The sequence below is a fragment of the Acomys minous genome (assembly GCF_964271855.1).
Source record: "Acomys minous genome assembly, chromosome: 4".
NCBI classification, from domain to species: Eukaryota; Metazoa; Chordata; class Mammalia; order Rodentia; family Muridae; genus Acomys; species Acomys minous.
This window is the reverse complement of record NC_140486.1, coordinates 47620244-47648181: the sequence shown is the minus strand read 5'-3', so window position 1 is coordinate 47648181 and position 27938 is coordinate 47620244. Positions and strand designations below refer to the sequence as shown.

The following is a 27938-nucleotide window of genomic DNA, read 5'->3' as shown; positions in this document are numbered from 1 at the left end:
CTTCTTCTCCCACTTCACTAACAATGTGTCAAGCTTGTGCCACAGCCTGATCCAGATGTGTCTTCATCATGTCCTGTCGCACTGCCCAACACCCCCACCCTCATCTATCTTCACCCCTCAAGGAACGCACAGCTAGCTACAGGTCTTCTCAAAAGTAGCAGAGACCTGGAGCGAGACTCTAGACCCCATCATGCCGCGTGCGCGCGCGTCTAGGAATGGATGAAGAAGAGGCAGCGACCGACCCCCCCCCCCCGCCAACTCCACCCCCCCCCCCTCCGCCCCACCGCCGCCGTCCTCCAGTCAATCCGGGTTTACACCGTGGCTCATCCAGGATTAGTCCCTGTGCTTGGCTAATCCCAGTGGCTGGATGGACCAGAGTCCGAGGGAGCGAGTAGGCGGAGCGGAAACATGCCCAGCGTGGAGAGGAGGCGCGTCCGCGAAGGCGGGGCGGGGGAACAGGAAGATCCAGTATCTGTCCTTCGACCTCTCTCTAGCCGGTGTTTACCCGGGAACAGGATAGAGGAGTCCAGGCCGCTCCAGTACGGAAAAAGGAAGGAGAGCGCAGTCGGAGCCCAGGAATAAGACCTTGTTGGTCCCCTTCCCCAAAATCAACTTCCAACCCTCGTTCCTGAGCGTGGGAGGAAGCGCCAGACACACAGATGCCTCCCGCCCCCCTTCTCCCATCCAGTTCCGCAATGCCTACTCATTGCCAAAGGAGCGGGAAGTGATACACCAGGGAACGACGCAAGGGCCCTAGTTCCCACCCTCAAATCCCAGGAGGGCTCCCCACTGAAGAAGGCAATACAGCACCATCCCCTCAGAGAACACCTCCGGCCCTGACCTGCACCTGAGCTCGGGTCGAGCTAGGGGCCTTTGGAGTGCTGGAGACGAAAGCCATGTCACTTTGAGGTGCACAAACCAGGTGTCTTTCCCTCGCCCCTCAACCCGCGAAGGCAGCATTGATCCCAGTGTGGATCTCTCTTGAGCATCCCTAGCCCAAGGCCTCCACCCCAAAATAGCTCTATTCTCCCAGGGCTGTAGACCCGAGGGACTGGAAGAAGCGGAGTGGGGTCCGGTTTTCACACTTTTATTGTAAAGCTCGGGAATAATTACACGGGTCTTTCATTGACAGCTCAGCAAACAAACCGGAAACGAACCGAACCGGAGGGGGGGGTAGGGGCGGTGCCTGCGCATGCTCGCGGCGAGGGGAGGGAGGTCAGAGAAAGAGAAAGACAGAAAAGACAGAAATCATTACAAATCAACGGGATTGTGCTCGCAGCGCCGGGGGTGAGGATGGAGTGGGGGCGGGGGCCCTTCCCGGGAGGAGCGAGGCGGTGGGAAGTGGCACGAACCAAGAGAAACACGACCCCGAAGTGGGCACCCGACGCGCCCAAACCCCCCTCCCACCCCCCACCCCCGACACATGAGAGAGACACGGCCCCCCTCCCCACTCAGATAACCCGAGGAGACACAGTCTCCCCTCCCCATAGGCAGATATACCCGCCCTCGAACTCCCATGGGCGAGATGGCCCTCTCTCCTAGAGAGGTCTCACAAGGAGATGCCCCACTAGGAGACTTTCTCGTGGTCAACACAATCCCTCCCAACACCGGAGACAGCCCCCACCCAGGGAGGAAATGGCTCCAAGGGGCCGCCCTCAGGAGAGAGTGGTGTCCCAGAACCTCTAGGCAAAAAGACAATTCAGAGATGCTCAGCCTCCTTCCAATTGCTGCAGGGCAGGGACACTCCCACCGGAGAGATGTGGGGGGCGGGGGAGGGAGGGCCAGAGACATCCCTTCCAGGAAGCTTCAGGGACAGCTTCCCTGGAAAGAGAGCCGGCCCAAGACTGACTTGTCTTAGGTACTCCCAGGAACCCTGGGAGGCAAACAGGCTCCCCAGAGAGCCTGGGTTGGGAAGAGAGACATGTTCCCATGGTCCCTGGTGGGAATTCATGTCCCCCAGAGACTCCCAAAGGGAGACATAAGGACTAGGGAGCCCCCAGGTTAGGGATGCCTAGAGGCACCTCCCCTCCTGATGTGAGAGATGCTTTGGGGACCCTAGGAAATATGTCCCCACATACCCTTCCCCTACTAACAGACATGCTCTGTAGTAGGGAGATGGGGACCAACTTGGTCCCCTCTAGGAAGACACTGACTGGGTCAGGCTGGGTTTGAGGGGGTCTCCTCTGGCCAAATGTCGCCTATTGGTACATAAAACTGTACGCGACACAAGGCATTGGGAAGGGGTATTACAGACCTAGGACCAACAGGGCTAGTCCCTAGTGCTGTCACCCATCCCCTGCCCACCTTTGGTTTCACCTCTTGAGTGCTCAGGTGGTGACAGACTCAGTGCCCTTACCCCAACCAGGGGGCCAGGGCCAGGGCCTTTTCCTGTGGAAGGACGTCTGCTCTGTGCTTCTGAGCCCTCCCAGCCTTCTAGGCTACCCCCTTCCTTCTGGCTTTTCCATTGTGCAAAATGTTCCTCCGCTCTCCCACTCAGGAGTCTCCAAGGCCAGGTCAGGGTACCCAAGCCACCAGGGGCTTCCAGTGGGAGTCTACTGACCCCAGGGCCCCCTCTGGCTGGATTGGCCTCTCCACTGAGCAGATGGGCCTCATACAATCTTGTATGTCCAGACCCTACCCTTCAGGACCCAGGACAGCCCTCCAGGCCACTGCCCCACTAGCAGGGCCACCTCATCCTACCAGCTCCACCACTATTGCACCTGCCCCATTTGTGCAGGGGAAAGGGGCTGTGTCTTTAACAAGCCCCTTGGCCCACTTTCTGGGCCTCCCCTAGGGATGGGAGCCTTTGGCCAACCCCTAGACCTGGCTGTTGTCACCTTAGCCACCTTACCCCACTGCCCTCCGTAGAAGGGCTGTGGGGTGCCAGAGCTACCACCCTAACAGTGCACTCCTCCCCAGCACTGTTACCCCAAACAAAAGTGGGGGTAAAGAGGCAGAGCATAGGGTGATTCTACAGCTCCTGGCCTTTCTGGGGTGGTAGTGGGGTCTCTGGGGTTACAGGAGTCAAGACTCCAGCAGCACAGCTCCCAAAGGCACCAGACAACCCAGCAGCCTGTCCACCCCTCCCACAGTGGGCCACCCCCCCCCCAAGCTTAGACTAAGTCAAGTGGGGGTCATACCCTGAGTCTCCAGCCTCCCAGCCTGGGCCCTTGGGGAGCTGGAGAGGTAGGGGCCAAGGCAGTGGGGGTTTCTGGAAGGAAGAGAGGCTGAGGCTGTGAGATGGCCACAGTGGGAGATGGGGGGGGCTCTGCAGGATACCCCTAACACTTTGCCCCCCACCGAGGTGAAGAACCCCCCCCCACCTCATCATGGCTGACTGGGCTTCTCTGCCCCCTAACCTCCCCGCCCCCTCCCCCATGGGACTCCTGACCCTGGTGAAGGGAAGCCCAACTGGAAGAAGGGGCCTGGAGCCCAGGGTGCCCTGAGGCAGCCCTTCCCACCCCCTGAGATCAAGGCAATGGTGGTTTTACAGGCTGATGGGTCAGTCATGGCAGGGGCTGGGGGTTGGAGGGCAGGGAGGAGGCAAAGTGCAGGTCCTCCACACTGGAGGCAGCAACCAGCCACCCCCTGAGCAAACCTTTCCCGCTCCCAACTCACCCAACCAGGCCAGAGGCACAGTTCCTCCCATCCCTGTCCAGCTGCCCCCCACCCCCACAGCCTCAGGGCCCCTCTGTGATGCTCATCTGGGTGTGGGAGGCCAGTCTGAGCGAGGGATCCCCCCCTCCCCCAGGGCACAGCGCAACAGTTCCAAAAAAATAGAGATTTGTATTTTTTTTTTCTTAAAAAAAAAATTAAATAAAAGCCCAGCTCTGCTGATAGGCGAATGTTACCCCTGTCCCCACCCCACCCACCCTCTGTTTCCCTGGCCTGCACCCCCATCCCACCGTGGCCCCAGGGGTATTTACAACATGGAACAATAGAGACCTGGGGTGGGGCACTGCGGCAGGGAGGAGGGGCGCAGGGCAGGTTCCCCCCCCCCAGAGGGCCCCCCAAGACAACACAACATCAACAAGAAAAGTTGCAAATCAGGCAGAAATGGGGACATCATTCCAAGGTCCTTATATACAGACACCGCAAGACCAGCAGGGAAGGGGGTGCCCCCAATGGGATCAGCATGAGCCTGTGACAGGCGGGTGGGCCAGCCCAGGAGCAGCACTGGAAGACAAGACCTTCACAGTACTCTCACCCCAATCCCCACCCCACCTTTGGTAACAACAGCCCTTCAGAGAGCCCCTGGTGGTGGAAAAGTTTCCTCTGAGCGTTCCCAGGGAGTAAGTACCCCAGTTTACCCAGCTGCAAGGCTACGCTGCCCTGGTCAGCCATGCAGGAAACAACGGAGTTAAAAGTGTGCTGCCCACTCTTGACTCCACCATCTGCCTAAAGCAAGGGGGTGCTCTCTAGAAGTAGATGGAAGAGAGCCCAGTCACTGCAGCGGAGCCCTCATGGGCATCCACTGGGTGGAGCCCCATAGAGGGGGAAGAAGAGGCTCCTTGGAGCTAAGGGGTAGGAATGGGGGAAAGGATCTGGACCCTGCACTGGGGCAAGGGTCAACGTGGTCTTGAAGCCAGTACTCCCGCGCATCGGGCCCTGGCCACAGAGTCCACGCCGGAGGGAGGGGGTGGGGCCCTGGAATAGACCCAGTTGGGAGCTGGCCGGCGACTAGGGGAGGGGTGGCCGCCGGCCAGAAGGGGGGCTCACAGGTAGATCTCACGCTTGGCTGCGGTCTGGGCAGATGCCGGTGTGGCCGTGGGTGGGAAGTCCGAGGTCTGGGTCAGGGGAATTTCCTCCAAGGTGGCCGAGTCCTTGCAGGAGTCATGGCTACTGTGGGAGAAGGCACTGTAGGAGGGCAGGAGGCGCACGGGGGCCGTTTTGGTGTTCCGGTCTTCCGGGGGGCTGGGGCTGCCGGCGCCCGCAGGCTCCTGCCCTCCTCGGTCCTGGTAAGGCACGAAGGTGGAGAGTTTGAGGGCGCTGCTCTTGGTCCGGCGGCTGGGAGACGACTGGCCAGGCATCCAGCATGTGTCAGAGTGACCAAACTCGCTGCACTCCCGGGTACATGTGCCCGTCATGGCGACATCGGGCAAAGGGCGGAGGTCTGCAGGAGAGCAAGGACAGCCATTAGGGATGGCACCCTCGAAAGTCTCTGCTCCATGGCCTCTCATTATCATACACAGTCTACTTCTGAGTTGAGGTGCGTGCGGTTCCTCCTGCCCACAGAGCTCAGAAACACACCCCCCCCACAGGCAAGCGCAGCCGCCCTTATCAACCTGTGGCCCACTGTCACTGCACTGCTGCCCTCTAGGTTAGTCTCACTCTCCTACACACACACACACACACACACACACACACACACTCCCTAAATAGGTGCTATTCTTCCAGCCTCACCTACCTCCCTGCACGCTTCTCACACACCCACCAAATCTGCCCTCAGACAGGTGCACAAACAGCTCCTCCACAAGCCATCACCTGTCTCTAGACAGGTTCAGTCATGGAATTCCACCTTCAGATCGGGTTGAGGAAACCCCATTGTGATTTAGAGCCCCACCTCCACACACATACTTCATCATGGTTACACAAGTCTACCTCACTGGACACCACCTCTGTCCCCAGACCAAGATGGCACATACCTTCTAAATCCCTTCAAGCCTTGCATGCTCCCAGCTTCCTTTGAACCCAACCCCAGCACAGCAATGCCTTACTTTAAAGCCAAGGGGAGGAGACGAGCTTCTACATGCGTGCGATGTTCACACGTAAGCGCGCGCGCGCACACACACACACACACACAACCAACAAGCACACACATGCAGCCCCTGCCCACCTCACACCAGCCCCTTACCATCCAACCACCGTGGCCTTGCCCCCAGCTCCCTGCCCAGAACACCCACGGGAACAGGAGTTGGCCGCCTGACATCAGCAGTAGCCAGTGTGGTTGCTGGGCAGCGAGAGAATCTCCATGGGAACGCCTGGGCCATGAGCACTTCCTGTCACAGCTGCCCCCGTGCCTCCCTCACTCAGGGACAGCACCAGGCGGTGACACCCCCCTTGAGGGACATGACTGAGAAGCTCTGCCTGGGGCAGGGGCTCCCCCAGTACCACCCACTCACTCTAGCTTGGCCTCCTGCCAGCTAAGGTGAGGAGGGGATAGTTTTATTGTTAACCCTCAAGGCGCCAAAGCTTTTTAGTTCAGGGTTGAGGGACCCAGTTATGGCACAGAGCACTGGGTGGGCGGGGCTGGGGGCTGGGGCGAGTCCCATAGACCCCAGACCCCAGAACAGCTCCCACCTACCTGGCACTCTGCCTCAGGGCCTGCTCCGGCCAGCCGGCTCTGCGCGGGCACAAAAAGGACGAGACCAGCATGAGATCAGGCATGGAGTGGCAGGAGACGGGACAGAGGGTGCTCTGGGCCCAGGCCTGGGAGGTTAGACAGGGCCCTATGACTCAAGGTGAAGCCTGAGATTTTTCATCTTTTGGGAGGAGGGAGACTTTGGACTAAGAAAAGTATCAGACCTACATCAGTCCGTCTAGCCCAAGGGCTGCCTTATTTAGAGTCCCCTTCACAGGGGGATGCCTTGGATCCTTCTCATATGCACACATGTGCACACACACGTGCACCACCAACATACTCTCACTATATACCTCACCATCCATTCCCACACTCACCTCTGCTCCAGCGTCTCCCTTCAATACCCCCTCCCTACACACGCACACACACACACACACACACACACACACACACACACACACACAGGCCCACCCTCCCAGACTTTCTCCCAGCTTTTCCCAAACCTTCTCCCACTCTTCTCCTGGGGGGAAAGAAGGGAGGAGAGTTTTTCCTTCTCTGAATTCCTCATAGCATCCGGGTGCCATCAACGAGAGCATCGTGCTCTCATCCTGTATCCTCTCACTCATTTGGGGACCACCATCTTCCTTCCAGTTTCCTCACTCTTATCTGAGCCCCCCAGGCTACCATTCTCAAGATCCCTGTGCCCTGGAAGGCAGTGTAAGGCAATGCTGAACCCAAAAGATATGGACTCTGGACTCTGACATAAGACATAGACTCTTCCAGGTCTGTCCCTTTCCAGAGGTGTAATTTTGGGCAAGTTGCAGAACAGGTCCCCACCCCCACCCCCCGAGTCTCAGATTTCCCCGACGGTAAAGTGGGTACCATAAAGTTCTCAGGTGAGAGTGTGAGGAGCAGACAGATACCTGCAAACGCAGGTGCTTTCTACCGTGCACACAAACAGAACGCAAGCCATGGAGCATCATTTTAAAGCATCATCACCCTTTCTTGGACTTTTGCTCGTTCCTGGGGTGCCTCAGCCATGCTAAGGCTCCTCACCGTTTTCAGGGTGCTCCATTTCACCTATGCTGCCATCGGGGGTGGTGCGTTCATAGTGGTCCTCAGGTAGGGCCAGGGGACCAAGTCGGGGGCCTGAGGACGACTTGCTAGATGGCGTTTCAGACTCTTCCAGGCCACTGTCATAATAACTATGCTGTGATGGGTCCTGCAGCTCCTGGGCCTGACTTGTGGCTGAGAAGGTGACGCGGCGGTGAGGTAACTGTAAGGAGAGAGAGTGTTACTCTTGGCTGGCTAGCCTCCTCCATGGATCCCAACACCACACCAGTCCCAAGCCCAGCAAGACCCTCCCAGGCCTCAGCAGCAGCCAAGTAGAGGCCCAGTCCCTTAGTACAGCATAGGCCCCAGAAAGCACAGCCTCTAGTAGAGATGCCTCTTAATTCAAGGCTAGCTCCCCAGTTACAGCCAAGTACACACACTGGAAGTCCCAACACAGCATAAGTCCCACTGTTATTACAGCCCCCAGGCTGCCATCACAACCCTAGGCCAGAACTGTACTATCTCAGCCCAGGCCTCCTAGTGCTAAGCCCAGCTGCCCCGACACAAGCATGGCGGCCCTCGCCGTTCAGAACAGAATGAGCCCCAGTATAGAGGAGAGCCCGAGAGCAGAACAGCATAGTCTCAGCCAACTCCGAATGCCAGCCTGGCCTCCAAACACCAGCACAGTCCTCCCCTAAGCTTCTGAAACAAGCTTCCTGAAAGCAGGCCTCCTAATTCCCAAACGGCTCTTCCGCACAGAAGGGAAGGGTCACACTCCCACACAGCCGTGTACCTCTTTGAGCTCCTCACCTGTCTCTCTGCTCTGTAACTTCCCTTTGCCTCCATCCAAAAGGTACCAACCTCTTGTATCTTGCTCCTCAGACCAAGTCTGCAGTGCTGTGGCTTCACCGAGCCCCTCCTACTGAGCCCCCATCCCCCTACAAATCCTTTCACAGAGGCTTTGGGGGTTGGAAATAAATGGAGGGAGGAAAGGAATTAAGAAGTCAGCCCTGTGGGTGTCAGAGGACATAAATGGGACCCCTCAGGGCGCCCTGTGAGGAACGGGGCTGTGGAGGACAGGCCTTTCCATGGAAGAGCACATGACGACCAGCAAGGACTGGGAAGGCTCTTCTCCAGGGAGACCCCTCTAGGAAATGAAAGGAGCTAGGAGGGACCCCCTGCTTGGTGGACCGAGATGAGTTTAGACTGGGTGCTGGCAATGGGCACATGGACTGGAATAGCGACAGCCTGCTTCCCTGCCAGAAGTTCTGTCTGCCTGCCACGGGTTAATGATCAGACCAGGAACCTGGCAACCTCAGCCTGGCACTTGGCACAACCATCAAGCCACCCACCTGGGACCTCCACTGGTTTTCCTGCCAACCAGAAATGAGAAGAGTTGTGGAGGGCACAGATCCTGGGGCCCTGGAGGCCAGAGGAGCAACAAGGCCCAGGTCCCGTTGAATCAACAGACTCTAATTCTCCAAGACAGAAGCACCTTGTCTCAGCTCTGTGGCCCTTTCATAAAAGGTCAAGGAAATAGCCAGAGAGAGAGAGATGGTCTCAGGTTTGTAAGCCCACACTTTCACTCCCTACCCCTTCTGCCACCTCCTATTAATGTCTGGGGCCAGGGGGTCAGGGTACCAGGACAAGGAGCTTTGGGGTGATAGGAAGGCAGCCCACTGCTACCTCCCCTCATTTCCAGGAACCCGTTCGATCCCAAGCAGTGCAGGGTCTGGGTGATGAAACAAGGTCTCCAGAGCTGACCTGCACCATTGGGGCTAGGAGATGTATAAAGGATGCTGCATCTGGTTTGGGGATAAAGAGGCTCCAGGACAGTCCTAAAGGGCACAGGGCAGCCTGTCTACTTATGCTTCTCGTTTTCTGTCCAGACTGACCATCAGCCCTTCTTCTCTGAAGAATCTGGTAAGCAAGGGCTTCGGTCCTACACATGGGCAAGTCCCTTGGGCTTTTCCCAGGGTTTTTGTCGTCCCCCCCCCACACACACACACAATAAAATGCTGGGTGATTATTCTCCACCTTAACTGCACAGGCAATTCTATCAAATCGTAAGAGACCCGGTCCCAGATCACTCAGTCTCTGGTCCCGAAAGCTTGCCGAGCATTTCATGGGCTGCCTACCCATACAGATCCCTCCAGATCCAACATGTCTGAAATCAAATTATATTTCATCGATTGCCTTTCACATAGGCTGTGAGCTCATCACTGTCCCATCCCCCACACTCAGGAAGCTGATATCCAACCTGGGAATCCTGGGAGTTTCTCCCTCATCCCCAACCCTACTCCCTATTGCCAACCTTACTGGCTCTATGCTTTTTTTTTTTTCTCCCTCCAGCACAGATGGACATGGAGCTAGGGCTTTACCCCAGGCTAGGCAGGGCAAGTGCTCTTTTTAAAATTCAGTTCATCTGGGAAACTGAGATGTGAGGGACTTCTCTTCTTGAGGGACATTTAGCAAGGCATCCTTGTCCCATACACCCCGTAGTTCTTCCGGGCTCATGTCACTCCTCTACGCTCTCCACCACAACCAGAACGGTCCCCTTCAACCCTCTTCTTGCTTCCAACCTGGTCCTGCTCAACCCTCCTTTCAAGAGCTGCTCACACAGTGACAGTGACCCTAGGCAAGGGAGCCCTTCTACCCAAACCCTACTCACTCCCGACAAGCTGGCTCTGCGTTCCTCCTCTGCAGAGGCCCGTTCCTACTTCCCCCATATTATATCCTGAAAGTAGCAGGGGGCATCACAGTCACACGAGTGTGGGAAACTCAGTTGTACAAGTTAAACAAGTTCACCCTTTGTCACAGGGTTTTGCAGAACGTTTTATAGGCAAATGTGATAGCTAGTCTCTTGCTCACTTAACCATAGAATCAGCTTTTAATTGTACAGTAGATAATGGCAGACTCCAGAAATCAGATTCCCTGATGCTTTGTGCTTCAATTCTGACTCCATCAATTGTTAGTTTTCACTTGTGTGAAAAGACTATAATAAACTTGGCCTGTGTCACAGAGTTTATGAGCATTGAGTGAATTCACACATAGTACCTTGTACCTAGCAAGGCCTCCCCAAATGAGAACAAACAGTAGTAATGCAAGTTTCACAGAATCACACATGGTGGCACATGAATTAATCCCAACATGAGCAAGGCAAAGGCAGTGGATCTCTATGAATTCAAGGCCAGCCAGGTCAAGTTCCAGGCCCTGAGAGGCTACATAATGAAACCTTGTCTCAAACAAACAACGACAAACAAGGAGCCGGGGTTATGGCTCAGCCATCAAGAGCACTCACTGTTTTTGCAGACGACCCAGGTTTAGTTCCCAGCACCCACAATGCTCACAACCACCTGAAACTCCAGTTTCAGGGATCCCAGCCCCTCTTCTGGCCTCCACGGGCTCTGCACATATGTGCTACAGACATACACTTAGGCAGACACATACACATAAAAAAATTAACTAAATAAATATTAAAAAATGAGCAACCCCCAAAACAAAAACCTCTAAAATAGTTTTGCAGTATACATAGGGGAAAGCTGCCTATGGCCCTTCTAATTTGACACTTAGCATTCATTTCACGTGTAACCATTTTTCTATTGATGTCAAGTACATGCATGCTTGGCCTATATGCTCTGACCATGACAACAGGTAATGTGTTTTGGTTATATTCAAATGTTGGGAGGAGAGTTCAGTGTAGTTCCATGGATGGTTTGGGTTGGAGCCCAGTGAGGGACAATCCCTCGGACCTTGAGGGGGGGGAAAAAGCATCAGTGAACTCAGAGAACGGAGAAAGCAATGGTTGCAAGGCAGAAATGCAAGAGAGAGCCGGAGGTCAGGTGTTTCTGGAAGTCTCCTGACAGATCCTGACTCCTTAGGAGAAAGAAGTTGTTACTAGATATGACCTCCCCAAACTCTTCAGATTGTCTTTTCACTTTGGGGGTACCCCTGGGCTTTGGGGAGTTTATAGATGGAGCCAAGAAGAGAGGCAGGGCGGCGCCTTGGACCTCCTGGGAGTGTCTCAAGCCTCTTTGATCACCATGGAGATAAGTTGCCTCTGGCCTCAGAGACTCCCCCAGGACAGAAGGGCCCTCACCCACACCTTAACTTCCCTCAGGCACAACTTGAGAAAAGGGAGACCCAGGAGAACAAGAAGTGAGAGACGGAGGGAGAGAGAGAGAGAGAGAGAAAGTGCTAGCTGGCAGTCCTGGCTAGAGCAAGGGGCTGAAGGAAGGGGACGGAGGTGGTTCTGGGCAGGAGGCAGACCAGGGACACCTCATCCTAGAACAGTGGCTCACCCACAACATGAGGGTGCAAAGTGGGTCTCTGCAGTGTTGGAGAAGCCCCTGCCTCTCCCAGGGCCCCTCCCTCTCTGGAGCCCAGGCTGGTGGTGATCACAGGGAGGCACGGGGTGGGACCAGCTAATTGCTGAGTGTCGGTGTGCTGAAGAGGCTGGGAAAGGGACTTGGGGGAAGAGCTTGCCCTGAGGGAAGGTGGATGGTGTAATCAAAAGGTTCTCTGGCTTCACCTGAGGTAGGAAGGCTGGCAGCCACCCCACACAGGTGCACAGGTTTTAGGTCTCTCAGAAGCTACTCTATTTAGGCAGATTGGGGTTGGGGGGGGGGGACCTGTCTTGGGCCAGGGAGACAGAGCCTCTCCTCCAACAATTTGTTGGTGAAGAGTCTTATGCTAAGGAGAAGGCCTCACAGACATGGGGTGAGGAAGCACGCTCCCATACTCCTCTGTTTGAAAGTCGAGATTTTCTCCAGGCATGGAAATGGGGGTGGGGGTGGGCAGGAGATGACATGCTGAGAAAGGACTCTAGGGAGTCGGGAGGGATAGAGGGTGGACATGGTGAAATTGAGGCAGGATTTGAGAACAAAGCTGCTTCGCATCTCTCTCTCTCTCTCTCTCTCTCACTGCTTCTCTCAGTTCCGGGAAAATAAGAAACCAAAACTCCAAAAATAGAGAACTTTATTGTAGGGCCACATGGATAGGGCTGGGGTAGGGGATGTGGGGCCAGCCCCCGGGGGCCTGGGGGTACGGAAGAAGTTAATACATATTACATATAGAAGGCACAAGTGGGGGGGTTTCCCCCTCCCTAGCTGAGTCCCCACCCAATTTCTAGGTCTTCTGTGTCCCTTCCAAAGGAGCTCCTAGGTAGCTGATCTCCAATAGAGACCCAGGTTTGGAGTACGCTCCTCCCATTTTCCCCGGTGCCCGTCTGTCTCCAAACCTATTCACCTGCCCATCAGCTCCACCTGAAAGACCCAGTAGCTTGTTCAGCATCTGGAGAGCTGACAAGTCAGACTTCTCCTATATGGGGAGGACATGATAGAGGCCCCCTTACCAGTTTCCACTCAGCCTAACCCTCCATATCTGGGCAAGGCATCAGGATCCTTAGTTGAGGTCTCAGCAGCACCCGCGGATCAGCATTCCCACCTCCCACAGCTAGCTCAGGATGCTCCCACGGGATCTAGCCGACCACGGCAGGCAAGCCATACCTGCTCACGCCTTCACTCCCACACCTCGGTCCAGATGGCCCCATGGTAGGGGTGGGGTGGGGGCTGGGGTGTGCTAAGCCGAAAGGGCTGGCCTACCTGCTTGCTGGGGTATTTGGGGGGGTTGGTGCGATAGCTGTAGTCGGAGTACTGCTCGGAGCCCGTGGACGTGGTGTCCCCGGTGCCCACAAATGTGTTTGCAGGCGGCAGGTCCTGCACCACCTGGTGCTTCTTGGAGGCCGAGGGTGATTGGGGTTGTAGCTGGATGGAAGGCAATGGGGAGTTGGAGCGGTAATGGCGTCCCAAGTCAGGGCTGCCTGGTGGGTAGTTGAGGGGCAGGTGGATTCGGGGACTGTCCCCGGGGGCATCGCTCATTAGGTTGAACTTGAGGGACTTCTGCAGGCCAGCCTCATCCTCGTCCTCCACTGGTTTCACAGGCTTCGGGGACTTGCTTTTCTTCCCTTTGCTCTTGTTTCCCTTAGCAGCTTTGCCACTGGGTTTGGGGGCATACAGGTCCTTAGTCTCCTTTTTGCCAGCCTGGTAGCCGCTCTTAGCCTCCCGCTGCCGACAGTAGCGCACTAGTACTGCCAGGGCGATGAGTAAGGCCACAGCCACCACACCGGCTACAACACCAAAGAGAATGTTGCCGCGCTGCTTGGAGCGCTCGTATTCTGGGTCCCCGGCGATGTCAATATCCAGGGGCGTGTCCAGGCTATGGACGAGGAGGGTCTCTAGCAGCGTGCGGTTGGCTAAAGTCTCGTTGACGTAAAGGTGGACCAAGGCTGTGCCGTAGCGAGGGGGCTTGCCGCGGTCACTGACCTTCACCACGAGGCGGTGTAACCCGTGGTGGCGCCTTTCAATCTCCTTCTCCAGGGTGATGGCGCCTGAATGTGATCCAATCTGGAAAAGTCCATAAGGGTTGCCGCCAGCAATGCTATAGATCAGCTCGGCGTTGACACCAGAGTCAATGTCCTCCGCAGTCACCTGGCTGACTGTCTCACCGAGACGCGTCTGCGGGGTCAGCAGGCGGTGAGAGGTGTTGGAGGGGGCGGTGATAAAGGGCGCGTTGTCGTTCTCATCCAACACATTGATGGTGACGCCAACATACGCTGAACGAGGCGGGACACCCCCATCCACGGCCTTCAGCTGGAAGGTGTAGGTACTCTGTTGCTCTCGATCGAAGCTCAAACTGGATAAGATGGTGCCTGTGCCATTCTGGATGACAAAGTCACCGTTGTCTTGCTCTACCGAGAGCTGCACCCGGGCATTCTCCCCTTTGTCCCCATCAATGACAGTCACCATTCCCACCGGACTCAGTGCTGGCATGTTCTCCATCACTGAGAAGTTGTAGCCACTCAGCATAAATTTGGGGTCATTGTCATTGCAGTCAAGCACGTTGACGAGGACCGTGGCTGTGCCCTGAAGGCTGGGACTGCCCCGGTCGGCCGCCACCACCTTCAGCTCGTAGCTGTCTCTCTGTTCCCTATCCAGCGATGTCTTCACCCGGATCTCTCCATTCTCGGGTGAGATAGTAAAGAGGCCTTGGGCAGCTGGCTCCGGTTCCAGAGAGTACACCAGCTCTGCGTTAGAGCCAGAGTCGGCGTCGCTGGCGGTGACCTCGGCCACCACTTCACCAGGCTTGTTGTTTTCTGGGAAGGCGACTTCAGTGATGCTCTGGGTAAAGACGGGGGCGTTGTCATTGACATCTACCACCTGCACCTTGAGGGAGTTGGTGCTGGAGAGCGGGGGATTGCCCGAGTCCACGGCCACAATCTCAATGGTATAGTCTTTGACTTTCTCGTAGTCAAGAGGGGTGGTGGTCTGCAGAAAGTACTTTTTCTTACTGTCGCTGCCTGTCTCGCTGGCCTGGCGTAGCTGGAAGGGCACGTCACCCGCTACTACACAGGTGACAGCTGCATTCTCTCCCTCGTCTCGATCAGACACCTGCACCAAGGCCACGGCGGTCTCCTCTGCCACGTCCTCTGATATGTTGGCCATCCCGTCTTGATGAGTCACTAGCCCTATGCCTCGGATCTCGATGGTGGGGGCATTGTCGTTCATGTCTTTCACAGTCACAACTACCTGGGCACGGGCACTCTTGGGGTTGGCGCCTCGGTCCTTGGCGAGCACCGAGAAACGCAGAGTGCTTAGATCCTCACGGTCCACGGGGCCCTGAACGGTGATGAGACCGGTGTTTCTGTCAAGTCGCAAAAGACGCCTGACAACTTCAGGTGCTTGGTGGAAGGTATAGTCGATCTCCGCATTGGCACCTTGGTCTGAGTCATTGGCTTTCACCTGCAGGGAACAGGGACAGGTTAGTAAGCGAAGGGGTATGCGCTACCAGTGTCCTTTCCCACGAACTCAGCAGCCTCAGTGATGCCAACTCAGCACCCTCGGTACAGTCTCTCCCCTAGACCCAGCACTCTGATAGACATGGCTAACCTATTTTCCTAAAGAGACCAGATGCAGCTCGCAAATCCTCCTTAGTGACACTGCATCACCAGGACCGGGCAGAATTATACTCCACTCTTCATTTGTACCAGTCCACCTAAGCAGGGAGGTGAAGAGCTGACAAGCACTGAGCAAGCCCTCTCAGTCAAATAAGCTGCTCTCCCCTCCCCTCCCCCACTGCCACCACCACCGCCGCCGCCCAACTTCTGAAAGGATGAGAAAGGATTTGAGCAGTGGAGATGTTAGGCATTATGCACTTCTGTACATACCTTGTATGCAAGCATGCAACATACATACAAGTATGTGGCTGTAAGTTATGATTGCATTTGAGTGTGAGAAGGTATGTTTGTTCATGCGTGTGCAAGCATGCAACATACATACAAGTATGTGGCTGTAAGTTATGATTGCATTTGAGTGTGAGAAGGTATGTTTGTTCATGCGTGTGCATGCATCAGTGAGGACCCCCATGCCCAACTAGAGGCCCCAGATGAGGGGATTTCTAGTGAAAGCAGCCAGGTAGAGATAAGGGTCAGAAAGAGCCCGGCAGGCCCAACCCAGCCACTGCTGTCAAACTGGGGAAACCTGTTTCTGGAGCTCCTTGACTGTTGTCTGCTGCTGGCAAGGCACCAGTGTGAGGAATCCAGCCTGAGCCTGGGGCCAGAAGGGAGGGGCTGGTGCAGGCCACAGAGCCTGCTGGCAGCGGGCTGGGCTTCCAGAACCAAACAATGAACTGCCTGTCCCTTTGCAGTGGGCACGCCCTCCCACACCAATGCCGCCCTGCACTGGGACCCGGTCTATACAAACATGGGTGGTAATGGGGCAACAGAAGCCAGGTGGGAATGGCCAGGAGGTACCACAGGTGAGGGGTTGGAAATATTTACCGCCAAACAGAATGTAATGAAGTGTGTGTGTGTGTGTGTGTGTGTGTGTGTGTGTGTGTGTGTATGTGTCAGGGGGAGAGGGTGGGAAGGAATAGTAGACATAACTTGGCATAGCCTCTAAGGAGCAAAATGAAAGTCTTGGGTTCAGATCCCAGCTCTACTGCTTTCCAGTTAATTATGTGGCCTTGGGACAATTATTTAATCTTCCCAAGCCTCACCCTACAAATATATAAAATGGGAATGAATAACAAAACTTATTTTCTAAGATTGTGATAAAGGTCAAATGGGATAATATGAAGAAATACCTAAGCCAGGTGTGGGGGCGCACACCTTTTATCCCACCACTCAGAGAGGCAGACAGATCTCTGTGAGTTCAAGGCCAGCCTGTTCTACAAAGCGAGTCCAGGACAGCCAGGGCTACACAGAGAAACCCTGTCTTGAAGAAATGCCTAATACTGTCTAGAACATAGCAAGCGAGTCTTAAATAATCCCCCCTTCCTTTTGATCTGCCTGTCAATCGTTCATTCATTTACCCATCCATCTGTTTCTAGGAAATCCAATTACACAGTGCTAAGCACTGCAGCTTGAGGCCCTCACACCACAGCTGAATTTCCATCCTTCTCCTTAGGAAGAGACCTCTGTCCATACCCGTCAAGGCTTTTCTACAGGAGACTCTTGGACAAGGGCTCCCGGCTACCCTGGTGTCACTTCACACCTTTTTCTTTTTTTCTTTTCTTTTCGATACAGAGTTTCTCTGTGTTACCCTGGGTGTTCTAGAACTCTCTCTGTAAACTAGGCTGGCTTCAAACTCAGAGACCCTCCAGCCTCTGTCTCCAAAGTGTTGAGAGTAAAGGCACGCGCCACCACCACCTGGCAAATCTCTAGCCATTTTCCCTACCCTATCCCAGTGTGTCCGTCCCCAGCCCTCTGGCTGTGCGATGGCCTCCCTGCCTCTAGATTGGTCACCTCACTTCTTGTCCACCTCTTTCCCCCACCGCTCATCCTTGTCTCTGTCTATGGCTCCTACCTTTCCACTCTTGTTTAGCTCTAACTCTGCCTCTTTCCCACCCCTGTCCTTTCCCATGTACTTTTCAGTACTGCCAACCAACCTCTGAAGACTCTTTATGTCCTGTGTCATCTCACTGAGAGGATGTAAAGCCAAACTATAGGACATGAGCTAAGGTGGGCTCTGACCTCAGGGCTCAGCTTCCTATCTGTAAAATGGGTATAATGCTTACTTACTTTGTACTGTAAGGAATAAATTATATAATACGCATAGTGTATTTAGAACAGTGCCTGGCACCTAGGCTATTATTACTCACCATCCCGAGTGGCTGTCTTTCTATTCTTTCTCAGCCTTGCTTTTATATTCTAGTCCACAAGCCTCTAGAAAAGATGAAAAACCGCCACCCACTCACTTCAGCTCCAGGACCCAGAACGAAGGGTCTCTCAGGTTGGATAACGGTTGTCCAGGCCAGCTAAACTCTCTCTGGCTTGCTCACATCACAGCCAGAGATAGCTTCAGCCCATGGGGAAGGAGAAAGAAGACGGGGCTGGCAGGAGGCCAGAGGCTGAGATGACAGCGGGAGATACACCCACCTGTCTGCAGGGACGCTTCTCTGCTCCCTTCCAGGCCCCAGCCCCACCAGTCTGCTGCCCAGCCCCTGAGGCGGTTCCCAGGAAGAAGGATGCTGAGAATTTTCATAGTTACTGGCCCCTCCGCAACCATCTTAAACACCACATACCAATGGCACCCTATGTCAGGGGAAGGAGCGAGGGTACAAACAGTCCGATGAGACTTGTCAAAACTGAGGAGCCTCCTGGCTGACACAGTCTCATGACTTTGTTGGGCAGGGACACATGGAGGTTGGGCCTTTAGCTGAATCAAAATCTTACCTGACTAAAGGGACCTGCCTCCTAGGTAGGAAGATACTCCCATGGCAGGTGGGGTGGGGATGGGGTGGGGGGGTATCTACTGGATAAAAGGTGAGTCCCTTGATCCAACCTAGGCTAAGCAGAGGACACTTCCCTAGCTTGGAGTAATTCCACTTCCCAGAAGTTTTCCTAAGTTGAATCTGATGGGGAGGGATAATGCTATTGAGATGCTATGCCACTGTCACCTAAGTTGATTGACAGTGGAAGAAAATACCACTTGATGAAGTGGAGGAGAGGAAGCTGGTGAGAAATTCTCCTTTGTCTGGGGCTAGAGAGAAGGGGCAGTCCCACAGCTTTCTCTTGGGTTTTTCACCCCCTAAGTGAAGGAGTCCTTCCACCTGCTTTCGGTGGATCCCATTTCTATAGGTGGGTCACCCTGACAAGTTAGATGGAGTGGGCCTCTCACCTGGATGACCGAGTGGCCAATGGGACTATTCTCAGACAGCTCAGCTTCATAGGATGGCCTCTCGAACTTGGGCGCGTTGTCGTTTGTATCAAGCACGGTGACACGGAGCAAGGCGCTGCTGGCGCGTGGAGGACTGCCGCCATCCTGGACTTTGATGGTGAGGTCGTAGGAGTCCCAACGCTCACGGTCCAGGTTGCCCATGACAATGAGCTGTGGCTGCTTCTCCTCCTGGTCCTCGGCCACCTGCAGCCCGAATAGCTCCTGGGCCTCAGGCCCAGCCTGCAGCTCGTAAGATGCTACGCCATTGGGGCCAGCGTCACGGTCTGTGGCCAGTGGGATGGGGAAGAGTGAGCCAATGTTGGTGTTCTCGGGGATAGCCAGGGTGATGACCGGTGAGGCAAAGTTGGGTGTGTTGTCATTGATGTCCTGTACCTCTATTTGGCCCTCCAGCAACCGGGGGCTGCCGTTCTGCACGAGGTCCGTGATAGACACCTCAAACTCCAGGATACAGGGATTCCCAGGAATCTGGTTCTGGCATTCATGGAGCCCCTCTCGGTCAATGGAGGTCTCCGTGGTGAAAATGTCACCGGTCTTGCCATCCACCCGAAGGTATGGAGCACCTACCTCTAGTTTATACAGATGACCCACGTCTGGAAAACCATAGTCAGCGGCAAGGCTCCCAATGAGGGTGTTGGGTGGCTGCTCCTCTGGCACCTTGTATACTACCTGGGTGGTATGGCCCGCAGATGGAGCGAATAGGAGCAGCAGTGGCAGCAGTAAGAGGGGCAGCAGCAGCTGCTGCCCCCCAGGCCCTGGGCTGGGCCTCAGAGGCCCCATCCTGGCAGGCTCCAAAGTCAGAAGAACTGCAAGGAGACACAGAGTAGAGACCATCAGCTATGAAGAGGAAGTCGACCCTGAAGGCTGCCAGAGCCAACCTCCCGTTTCTCCCTCTCCCACTGAAACACCATTCTCCCACAGGGAGAGTCAATCCCAGCCCCAAGATGGGTTTCCAGAACCGAGTCTCACCCGCAGTGGGGTGTAGCAGCTGCGCCTGACCCAGCTGGAGAAGTTGGTAAGATGACAGGCAGGTCTATAGCAGCTCCTGCCCATGGCACACCCTTACCCAGCTGACGTTCCCTGGGTACCAACCCCCCTCCCCCCCCCACCCCGTCTGCTTTCAGCTCTGTGCTTTGCACAACACCTCCTTCTCACCAGCATCTTGCCTTAGTCACCCATGGTAATTACCCTGATACTGAGATAGGGAGCAAAAGCAAGCGGAAGGGTTAGGCCAGGGATGTCTCCGGTTGGAGCACTCCTCCCCACATACCCACCCCTCAGATGCCCCAGACCCTGAGAGTCATTATGGTCTGTGCTTCCCATTCATGCTAGCTGGAGGAAAAGTGCAAAAGTGTTTCAGTTCTTTCTTCTGAGATGCCAAATAAGCTTATGTGTATGGGGTATTACATCCCAAATCCTTGTTTTTGACAAGCAGCTTCCACAGTGCCCAGTGTCGCCTGCTCCCATAAGTGAAGGCTAATACCTTGTGAATATGGCTAGCAGCAGGGACAGTGAGATGGCTCACTGGGCAAAGATGCCTGCTGTCAAACCTAAAGACCTGTGTTCAGTCCCTGGGACATATATCAGAAGGAGACCTCTGACCTCCAAACATTTTCTGTGACGTGCATACTTCAACATACATATAAAATAAATATAATTCAAAAGGTTTTTTTTAAAAAAGAAAATGCTAAAGTAATATGTGTTAGCCCTCCCTGACTTCCCACAAATTTGTCTACACACACACACACACACACACACACACACACACACACACACACACACACAGAGGCAGGTGTGTTAGAAGGAATAGAGGTCAAGATTAGGGTTAGGACTGATTGACCTTCAAAATGGCATGGGGACCCGCCCTGGCCTGCCCTTAACAACAGAGCGCCCAGCAGGTCTAACTGGGACAGAGCATCGATGACACCATCAGCCTTTCTTTGGTCCACCCCCTCTGCTTTCCAGATGATCATCTGTCTCCTGTTTCTTTTTCTTTTCTTTTCTCCTCCCCACCCACCCCCCCCCCCCACAGTCCTGAGACTTGTGCACAACACATTACACGTGCTAGACAAATGGTCTACCACCAAGCCACATTCCCAGACCTCCTTTTTTTTTTTTTTAAACACAGTCTCACTAGGTACCCCAGGCTAGCCTTTGATCCCTGAGTCCGCTTTCAGAATGCTAGGATTACAGACGTGCACTACCATACCTGGCTTTGGCTTCCGTTTGACCTTTATCCCTGCCTGCATCCAGAGCCTGCTGTGTCCTGATCCCTTCTTTCCTTGTCCCCAACTGGTCCAGTGTCTCTCACACCCTCCTTCCTCTGCCACCCCAGAGCCTTCCAGGAAGGGCTGTGCTGTGACAAGTTGCACCACCATTACCACAATAGCTGCCTCTTTCATCACCCTGTTCTGAGGCTGTCCACCTGCTCATGTTATCAGACCTGCCAGCACTGTCCCAGCCACTGCTCTCTCATCCCAATAAATGAATAAACAAACAAACAAACAAACAAATAGATAGATAGATAGATCAAACAACCATGGCAAACCCTTCCTCTATTCAAATCCCAAGTCCTTGGTTCAGCATTTTCTACAGGGAGGAAGGGAGGTTCCAGCTTCCCACCCCTGGAATTTTTATCCCAGGCCTGACACTGATCGTGCCCATCCCACTGAAGACAGGTTCTGCCTGCGCCTGCAACCCTACAATGCCTTCCTAGGCCTCTCCAGCCCACAGTGACCTCTCCCCCTCCAAGTCACAGCCACTTATTTTCTATTCCAATTCTAAGACAATGAATCACTGGGCTGCCCCGAACACCGCCCCGCCCTGTTGTTCAACTATAGTATTGGGCACCCATTGTGTGTTCTTCGTCTCCCCAGGAAGATGACAGACATTCCAAAGAGGCAAGAGTTCATATATACTCACTCTTCCCCCCTGCCCCACTGACCAAAGCAAGGTAAAACTGGGTTTATGTTAGGTGCCTATTCACATATTCAACAAATGCTTATTAGTCACTTAAAATGAGCTAGGCTGTGTCCTGGGCACTAGAACACAGCAGTAAAGATTGGGCCCGTGTGCTGTAACAGTGATTCAGCGGTTGCCAGTTTGCTAGGTTACCTGGCATATGTAAGACAGAAGGGTGAAGATGAGCCTGGGTTGTGACTTCAGATAATTTGAGGGCAGCCCCAGCTGCCAACGCTCTGGAGCAAACAAACCAAAGCACCAGTTTCTTCATCCATCAAATGGAGACAATACCACCTCTTTCCTGGTGGGTTTGAGTTCACCTAGGCTAAATGTTTATAACAACATAGGCATTTAACAAAAGGTCTTTTCTTTCAAAGCACTTAGCACAATCGTAGTAACGGGCCTGTTTGGAAAATTGGCTAATGTTTATCTTTCCTACAACATTCCTTGAGACAGGCCTCGAATACACACACCATAAACCCAGGCTGTGCTGGAATTCAAGATGTAGTCTAGGCTGGCCTCTTAAGAGCTGAGATTACACTTATAACCGCTTAATTGTTTACTGTGTCATCAGCTATGGACCCGACACACAGTAGGCCTGCAGTGAACAGTTCTTGTGCAGTGGGGGTTATTCTGGTTCCCTGAGCTTAGTTCCTGATGATGACCTTGGTTGTATTCACTTGCCTGCTTGCCAGTTCCCCAGGAATCTACTGGGACAATGTAAATATCCACTCAGAGTCTACAATTCACCAAATGTACACGTCACCTTCCTTGGGGAGCCTTCCCCAAATACAGGCCCCTCCTGAACCTGTGAGACCCTTCAACAGCTAAGTGTGCGTGCCACTCTCAGCCACAGTTTATCTTTAAAGGAGGAATTTCACGATGCCCCATTTGGATCCACCCTCCGCCATACTACTCCAAGCTCCAACCCAAAACATATCTCCAGAGGACCTGTTCAAAAAGCTCCCTCATTTGTAGCCCCTATCCCCAGAAGGGTTCATGAAGGAGGGTGTGTGTGTGTGTGTCACATCCCCCTGGAGAACTCTACAACATTATCAAGGAGGATTTTTTTTTTCTAAGAAAATGTCTGTTCACAAAATGTGGCAGCAAGTGGAAGGGTCTGTGGTCTGACGAATTTCGGGGTGATTTGATTTATGGCAACTTTGACAGCTAAATACTAACGCCTCTCACTTGGGGCTCTCCTCCCATCCTGGGATCACAGCCCACTTACTCAGGCCTCCCAGTCCCACCTCCCTTTGAGGGCTTGCTTTGCCTCCAGCTAGCTGCGGTCAAGAAAGGTTTTATCCCAGGGGCTCAGGCACCATCCAGAAAGGTTATGGAGATGGGAATGGGGTTTGGAGGGAGGCTTGCCCAGAATGAGGACAAGCATTAAGCAGGGCTTAGGTCCTTGAAGTACTCGCAGAGTTCTACCAAAATAAGGATTATCTGGCCCTACCCTAAGGAATTTTGATTGGAAGGTGGGACCTGGAGAACCCCGCCCCCCCCCCCCCAGGCAAATTGTGATACAAAGGTCTGGGAAAACAAACTTGATAGAGACTTGTTTGACAGAATTGAAAAAGAGCTTAAGCCCTGCAAACTGTTTCATCTCCACCTTTGCTAACACCACCACCATCCCAAAAAAAACCTTCATTAATGCACTGCTAAACACTTTACTGAATTCTCCCAATCATTCGGAATGGCTATCACCTATTTTTTTTTTTTAGTGCCCTCCCCATACCTTTTTACCTTTTAGCTTTGGCTTTGTTTGGTTTTAAACAGGGTTTCTCTGTGTTGCCCTGGCTGTCCTGGAACTTGCTCTGTAGGCCAGGCTGGCCTCGAACCCAGACATCCACCTGCCTCACCAGTGCGGGATTAAAGGCGTGCCCACCACGCACCATCTCCCCCACATCACTGATGTTCTGAGACTCAAAACTATGTTAAACACAGAAACTGTACCAACAGGCAGGATCTATGAAAGAGTGCATCTCTTCTCATCTTAAAGACTGGATTTGGGGAAGGACTCAACAGAAGCCCGAGGCTGAAATAAGGTATTTATTACATTTATTACCTCTCCCCCAACCATAGACTGCCAACCTGACCTGACCAGGAGGGAACCTGAACTCCCAGCCATTTGCAGCTGTAGAGACAGTCATGTGACCTGCCAGGAAGGGCTGGGAGAAGCAGTAAAGAGGCCTTTCCACATCCCTACCCCCAACATTGCTGAACTTTGTCCCAGGCAGTTAGTGTTGGGAGTCATTAGACTCAGGCGGCAGCCTTTGAAGCGATTAGCACCTTATCTGCCTGCACTGCCTTCCTAGGCAAGGGTGCCTCTCCACTCAGTGACTTGGGTGTCCAGGACCCAGGCAAGAGAAAGGCACAGGGACCTGTATCCATCAGGATGGAGGAGCCACAAAAGGAAAAAAACCACATCAGGGGTATAGGAATGAGGGACAAGGGGACAAAAGTCCCAAAAGGCCCGGGGGGGGGGGGGGGGACACATCTTGCGTCAACATCTGAGAAGGTACGAGGACAGGTGAGGGTTCACTTGGAACCTTCATTTCCACACCACTTCAGGCCCAAAGTCCACTTCTTGCTTTCACTGTTGCAGCAAGCAGGTCATCTCTGAAGGCCCACACCTGCCCCAGCACCATTACACAGCAGCCACCGGCGCTGCAAGCACAAAACACCAAAGGACAAAGGGCCCATCTGAGAGCCTGGGCGGGAGGGTAAGCAAGCCGAGCTGCAGGGGTGGAGCTGCTCAGGGGCTTCCCACAGCGAGCAGCACTGTTCCTCTTCCCTGTCTCCCAGAACCTTCTATTAGGCGCTGCAGGCTTCCAGGCACCTGCATTCTTGAACCAGATTGCTGAGTTCAAACCCTCACCTCAACCCTTGCTAGTTGTGTGACCTTACCCAGGTTGATCCACATTTATTAATCTATTTATATATTATTAAATGGGGGGAGGGGCTAAGAACTCTCTATCTCTTGGGCATGCAAGATGGCTCAGCGGTTAAAGGAGCTTGTCTTTGAGCCTCATGACTTTAGTTTGATTCTTGAGACCTAAAGAGTCGAAGGAGAAAAGCGACTACTGAAAGTCATTCTCTGACCTCCAAATGTGTGTTGTAAGCGTGAGTGCACAGATAAACTAAATAAACAAAGGTAATACATTTTTTTTTTTTAAAGAAAACTCCTGCCTCTTGACGATCCGATCCATTTCAAGATGGATTAGATATTTAAGTCTCCCAGTCCTGTGATAGAACATTGTATTCCACCAACCAGGCACAGAGTAGGTGCTCTGTGGCACAATGAGTGAACGAACAAATCTACAGCCCATGAAAGAAAAGGCAGTGTGCGCTCTACTATTGCACCCACAATGGGCTCTGGCCAACAGTAGCTGCTCAATACATTTATTAAATATGAAAAATGGCGGGGGGGGGAGCAGTATGCTAACAACATGGTTTAACAAAATCTCTTTCTGCAACACCAGCTAGCTTGGTTCCTGGCAGGGGCACCTCTTACCCCACATCAGAACCCGGATACTCTCTTCGCTCCTCCCCACCCATGCAGGCCCCGTTCCAAGCAACGTCTCTTGCCCAGCTCTCTGCTGAAGTACCCAGAGCTGCCAGATACCCTTACCCCTTCTAATATGGAACCAGACAACGACACCTAGACGAGGCTGCACCAGAACCCGGGCCTGTTCCCCCTACCCTGCTGCTCTCCCTTTCTGAGGTTTCTTAGGTTCTCTCCTGGAACCCATCCTCTGACCTAGCCTATTAAGGGTCTCAGCACAACCATGGAGGACCAATTCCCCCTACCCCCACCTCCACAGGAAAGTAGCACCAGGTGGGCTCTCACACACATCTAGACCCCTAAGGCTCCACAAACACCTTCTGGGTTGTACTGGTCCAGGGAGCTCGTGAGGACTGACCCAGAGCAGGTGCTGGAAGGAGCCCTGTACCTCCCAGCTCTAAGTCCTAGGTTTAGCCTACAGCAGTCCAGAGTCCTCACCATCTTGGTCAGTGAGCGCTCTCAGCACACACCCAAGCACGCCCGCCGAGCTCCTCCTCCCAGAGGACGCCGAGTGTGGGTCTGTAGTGTATGGGGGGTGGGGGCGGGAAGCGGCGGCGGCGGCCGCTCCTAAGGTTCTGGTCGCCCCATCCCCGCCCCCACCAGGGTGATGCCTGGCCTCTTGGAGCCCAAGGTGAGACTCGGTGAGGCGCAGTATAGTGAGAACTCTCTTAGGCCAGGCGACTACAAGCGACCCGCGCCTTCAGGACCGCCGCGGGGAATCCCTCCTTTCCCGCATCTCCGGTCTCCGCCTAGGTCCCCCTACAAGCCGGCGCCGGCGGGAGCAGCGCAGCGGGCGCCGGGAGGGGGGCAGGGAGGAAGCCGGCGCCGGAATCACAAAGCCGCGAGCCTGGCCGGGCGGGGACATTCTCATAAAACCGATCCTCTCAAGGCGGCAGAAACCGGGTACTTCCCTGCACTCAGTCCTCGATGGCCTCAGCGTCACCTGTTTTTTTTTTTTTTCTACTGAAGGAATAGTCGCCCTCACTACTGGGGAAACTGAGGCCAGGAGCCTGAACTACCAGAGAGTGGCCGGAGAAAGGGACGAGAGTCCTATTCGCCTACCGGTTTTTCTTCTGCGCATGCTGCGGGCTCCATTCTGGCCCCGGGGCCTTGTCGGCACACAGGATTGGCCTGCGAGCCGGCCTCCGTAGAGGGGCACCCAGGTGTGCCGGACGTAGGTGTGCTAGGGACCCAGGTGGCTCGGAGAACTCAGTTAAATGGCCCGAGAAAGGTTTCAAACACCTTCTATAGTGTTGTACCTTTTGCAGAGGGACCTAGAGCCACACGGGCCCAGGGTGGCGGCATGGCGCGGCCTGTCAGGTCCAGCTTGTTCCCGGAATACCTAGCCGGTCAGGCCCGGGAGTGGAAGTAGGGGGAGGCGCCGCCGGGAAGCCGGTCTGGCCGGCCCGGGGGCTCCAGCTATGCCGATATTTACAATAACAAAGTCGCGACTGAGGTGACAGGGCTCTGGGTGCTCTCTAGGAGAGCCTGGAAGCTTCTCCCGAGGGAATCCGACCAGGGAGAGTGGAGTGTGTGTGTGTGTGTGTGTGTGTGTGTGTGTGTGTGTGTGTGTGTGTGTCTGCGCGCGCTGCAGAGTGTAATGTGACACTGTTGGTGTAAGGTGTGTGTGACAACCAGTGTTAAAGATGCTTGAAGCAGTGGATTCTGTTTGTGGGGCGCTGTTGTCGGTACCTCTGTGCTAGGGTGTGTGCTACCAAGGCGTGCTATGTGACACTGGGTTGTGCATGTGTGGGTGCAGTAGAGAGGGGCAAGCAAGACCTGTGTTGTATACCTATGCCCTGGCCAAAGAGTGGGCACCCATTTATGTTAGGGTGTGTTTCTTCAAGCGGCATGTGTAGGGAGCTAGGCTTTGAGTGTTCATTTGGCGAACTGAAGCAGTCATAATCGTACATGAAGGCATGAGGTTGTGTGTGTGTGTCTGGCATCGCTCAGTATCACACCCGATTGTGTTGTAGCTATCTATGGCCACGGGTTGTGTGTCCCCGCTGCTGATCATGCAGGCGCCGAAGCAGATTCTGAGCTGGTGACTGTGCCCCAGTGGGCGCTGGTGTGCGGGAGGTATGTCTGTGCTCACATATGTACGGGTGGATGTGTGTGCGTGTGTGTGTGTGTGTGTGTGTGTGTGTGTATGTGTGTGTGTGATGTGGCTCTTCCAGGTGTCCGCGACGAGCTGGAAGCGCCTGAGTGAGCTGAGCAAATCGCCCAACAAGTGTGTGTGTCGTGGATACTGTTTCTAGCTTGCCTGGCCCTCCGGCAGCCCCCGGCTGAACTGATGGCCTTGCGCTTTCCCCAAACCTCCATTCCGCGCGCTCCTGGAGTCTCTCATCCCAGTGGCTTGGAGCGCGCCTGGGTGCGGGCGCCGGGGCTGGGGTCCAACCCAGCACCCCCTCCCTTCTCTCCGTATCTTGCAGTGGACCTTGGAGACCAGCCGCAACCACCGACTCGGTGTCCCAGCGGCCTCCGCCTCAGCCCTGGCGCGCTGGGCACCGACTGAGCCCTGGTCTCCTCGCTCCACCGAGCGCCCCTCCCTCAGCTCCCTCCGGCCATGGCCGCTCTGGGCCGGGAGTCGCCACAGCCAGATCCTTACCCGCCTCGGGGGCAGCACCGGCCGCCGGCCCCGCTGTCCGTGAGCAGCCGCCGGCCCCGGTGCAGGCTGCGGCTCTACACGGCTGGGGCTGGCGCTGCGGTTCAGGCTCCGGCTCCGACTGGCTGTGGGCACAGCAGCCCGGCGGCTTCGCGTCCGCGCCGCGCTCCCGCTCCGCTAGTGTGTGAGGCGGCAGCGGCGGCGGCGGCGGCGGAG

General features: G+C 54.6%; 1 protein-coding gene across 5 annotated transcripts; it reads right to left on the bottom strand.

Annotated features, from left to right (window-relative positions):
• Nucleotides 1-1066: 1066 nt before the first annotated feature.
• PCDH1 (protocadherin 1) lies at nucleotides 1067-27938 on the bottom strand. Of its 5 annotated transcripts, XM_084778818.1 has the most exons (6): nucleotides 20798-20998; nucleotides 18532-19394; nucleotides 12958-15153; nucleotides 7358-7577; nucleotides 6305-6343; nucleotides 4982-5113 (listed from the first exon to the last, which is right to left on the bottom strand). In XM_084778818.1, the coding sequence occupies exons 1-5, from the start codon at nucleotides 20988-20990 to the stop codon at nucleotides 6318-6320; spliced, it is 3498 nt and encodes a 1165-aa protein (XP_084634944.1). In that variant the 5' UTR covers nucleotides 20991-20998; the 3' UTR covers nucleotides 4982-5113; nucleotides 6305-6317. The 5 variants fall into 5 exon arrangements, with proteins under 5 accessions (XP_084634945.1, XP_084634942.1, XP_084634941.1 ...); XM_084778819.1 differs by lacking the exons at nucleotides 6305-6343; nucleotides 20798-20998 and adding an exon at nucleotides 27726-27938 and having other exon boundaries at nucleotides 1067-5113; XM_084778816.1 differs by lacking the exons at nucleotides 6305-6343; nucleotides 20798-20998 and adding an exon at nucleotides 26180-26344 and having other exon boundaries at nucleotides 1067-5113.

Coding starts and splice junctions, on each gene's coding strand:
- PCDH1 (XM_084778815.1), bottom strand. CDS start 20,990: ATGAAAGAGGCAGCTATTGTGGTAATGGTGGTGCAACTTGTCACAGCA. Junction 15,154..18,531: donor TTGGCCACTCGGTCATCCAG/GTGAGAGGCCCA, acceptor TGTTCCCTGCAG/GTGAAAGCCAATGACTCAGA. Junction 5,114..7,357: donor AATGGAGCACCCTGAAAACG/GTGAGGAGCCTT, acceptor GCTCTCCTGCAG/ACCTCCGCCCTTTGCCCGAT.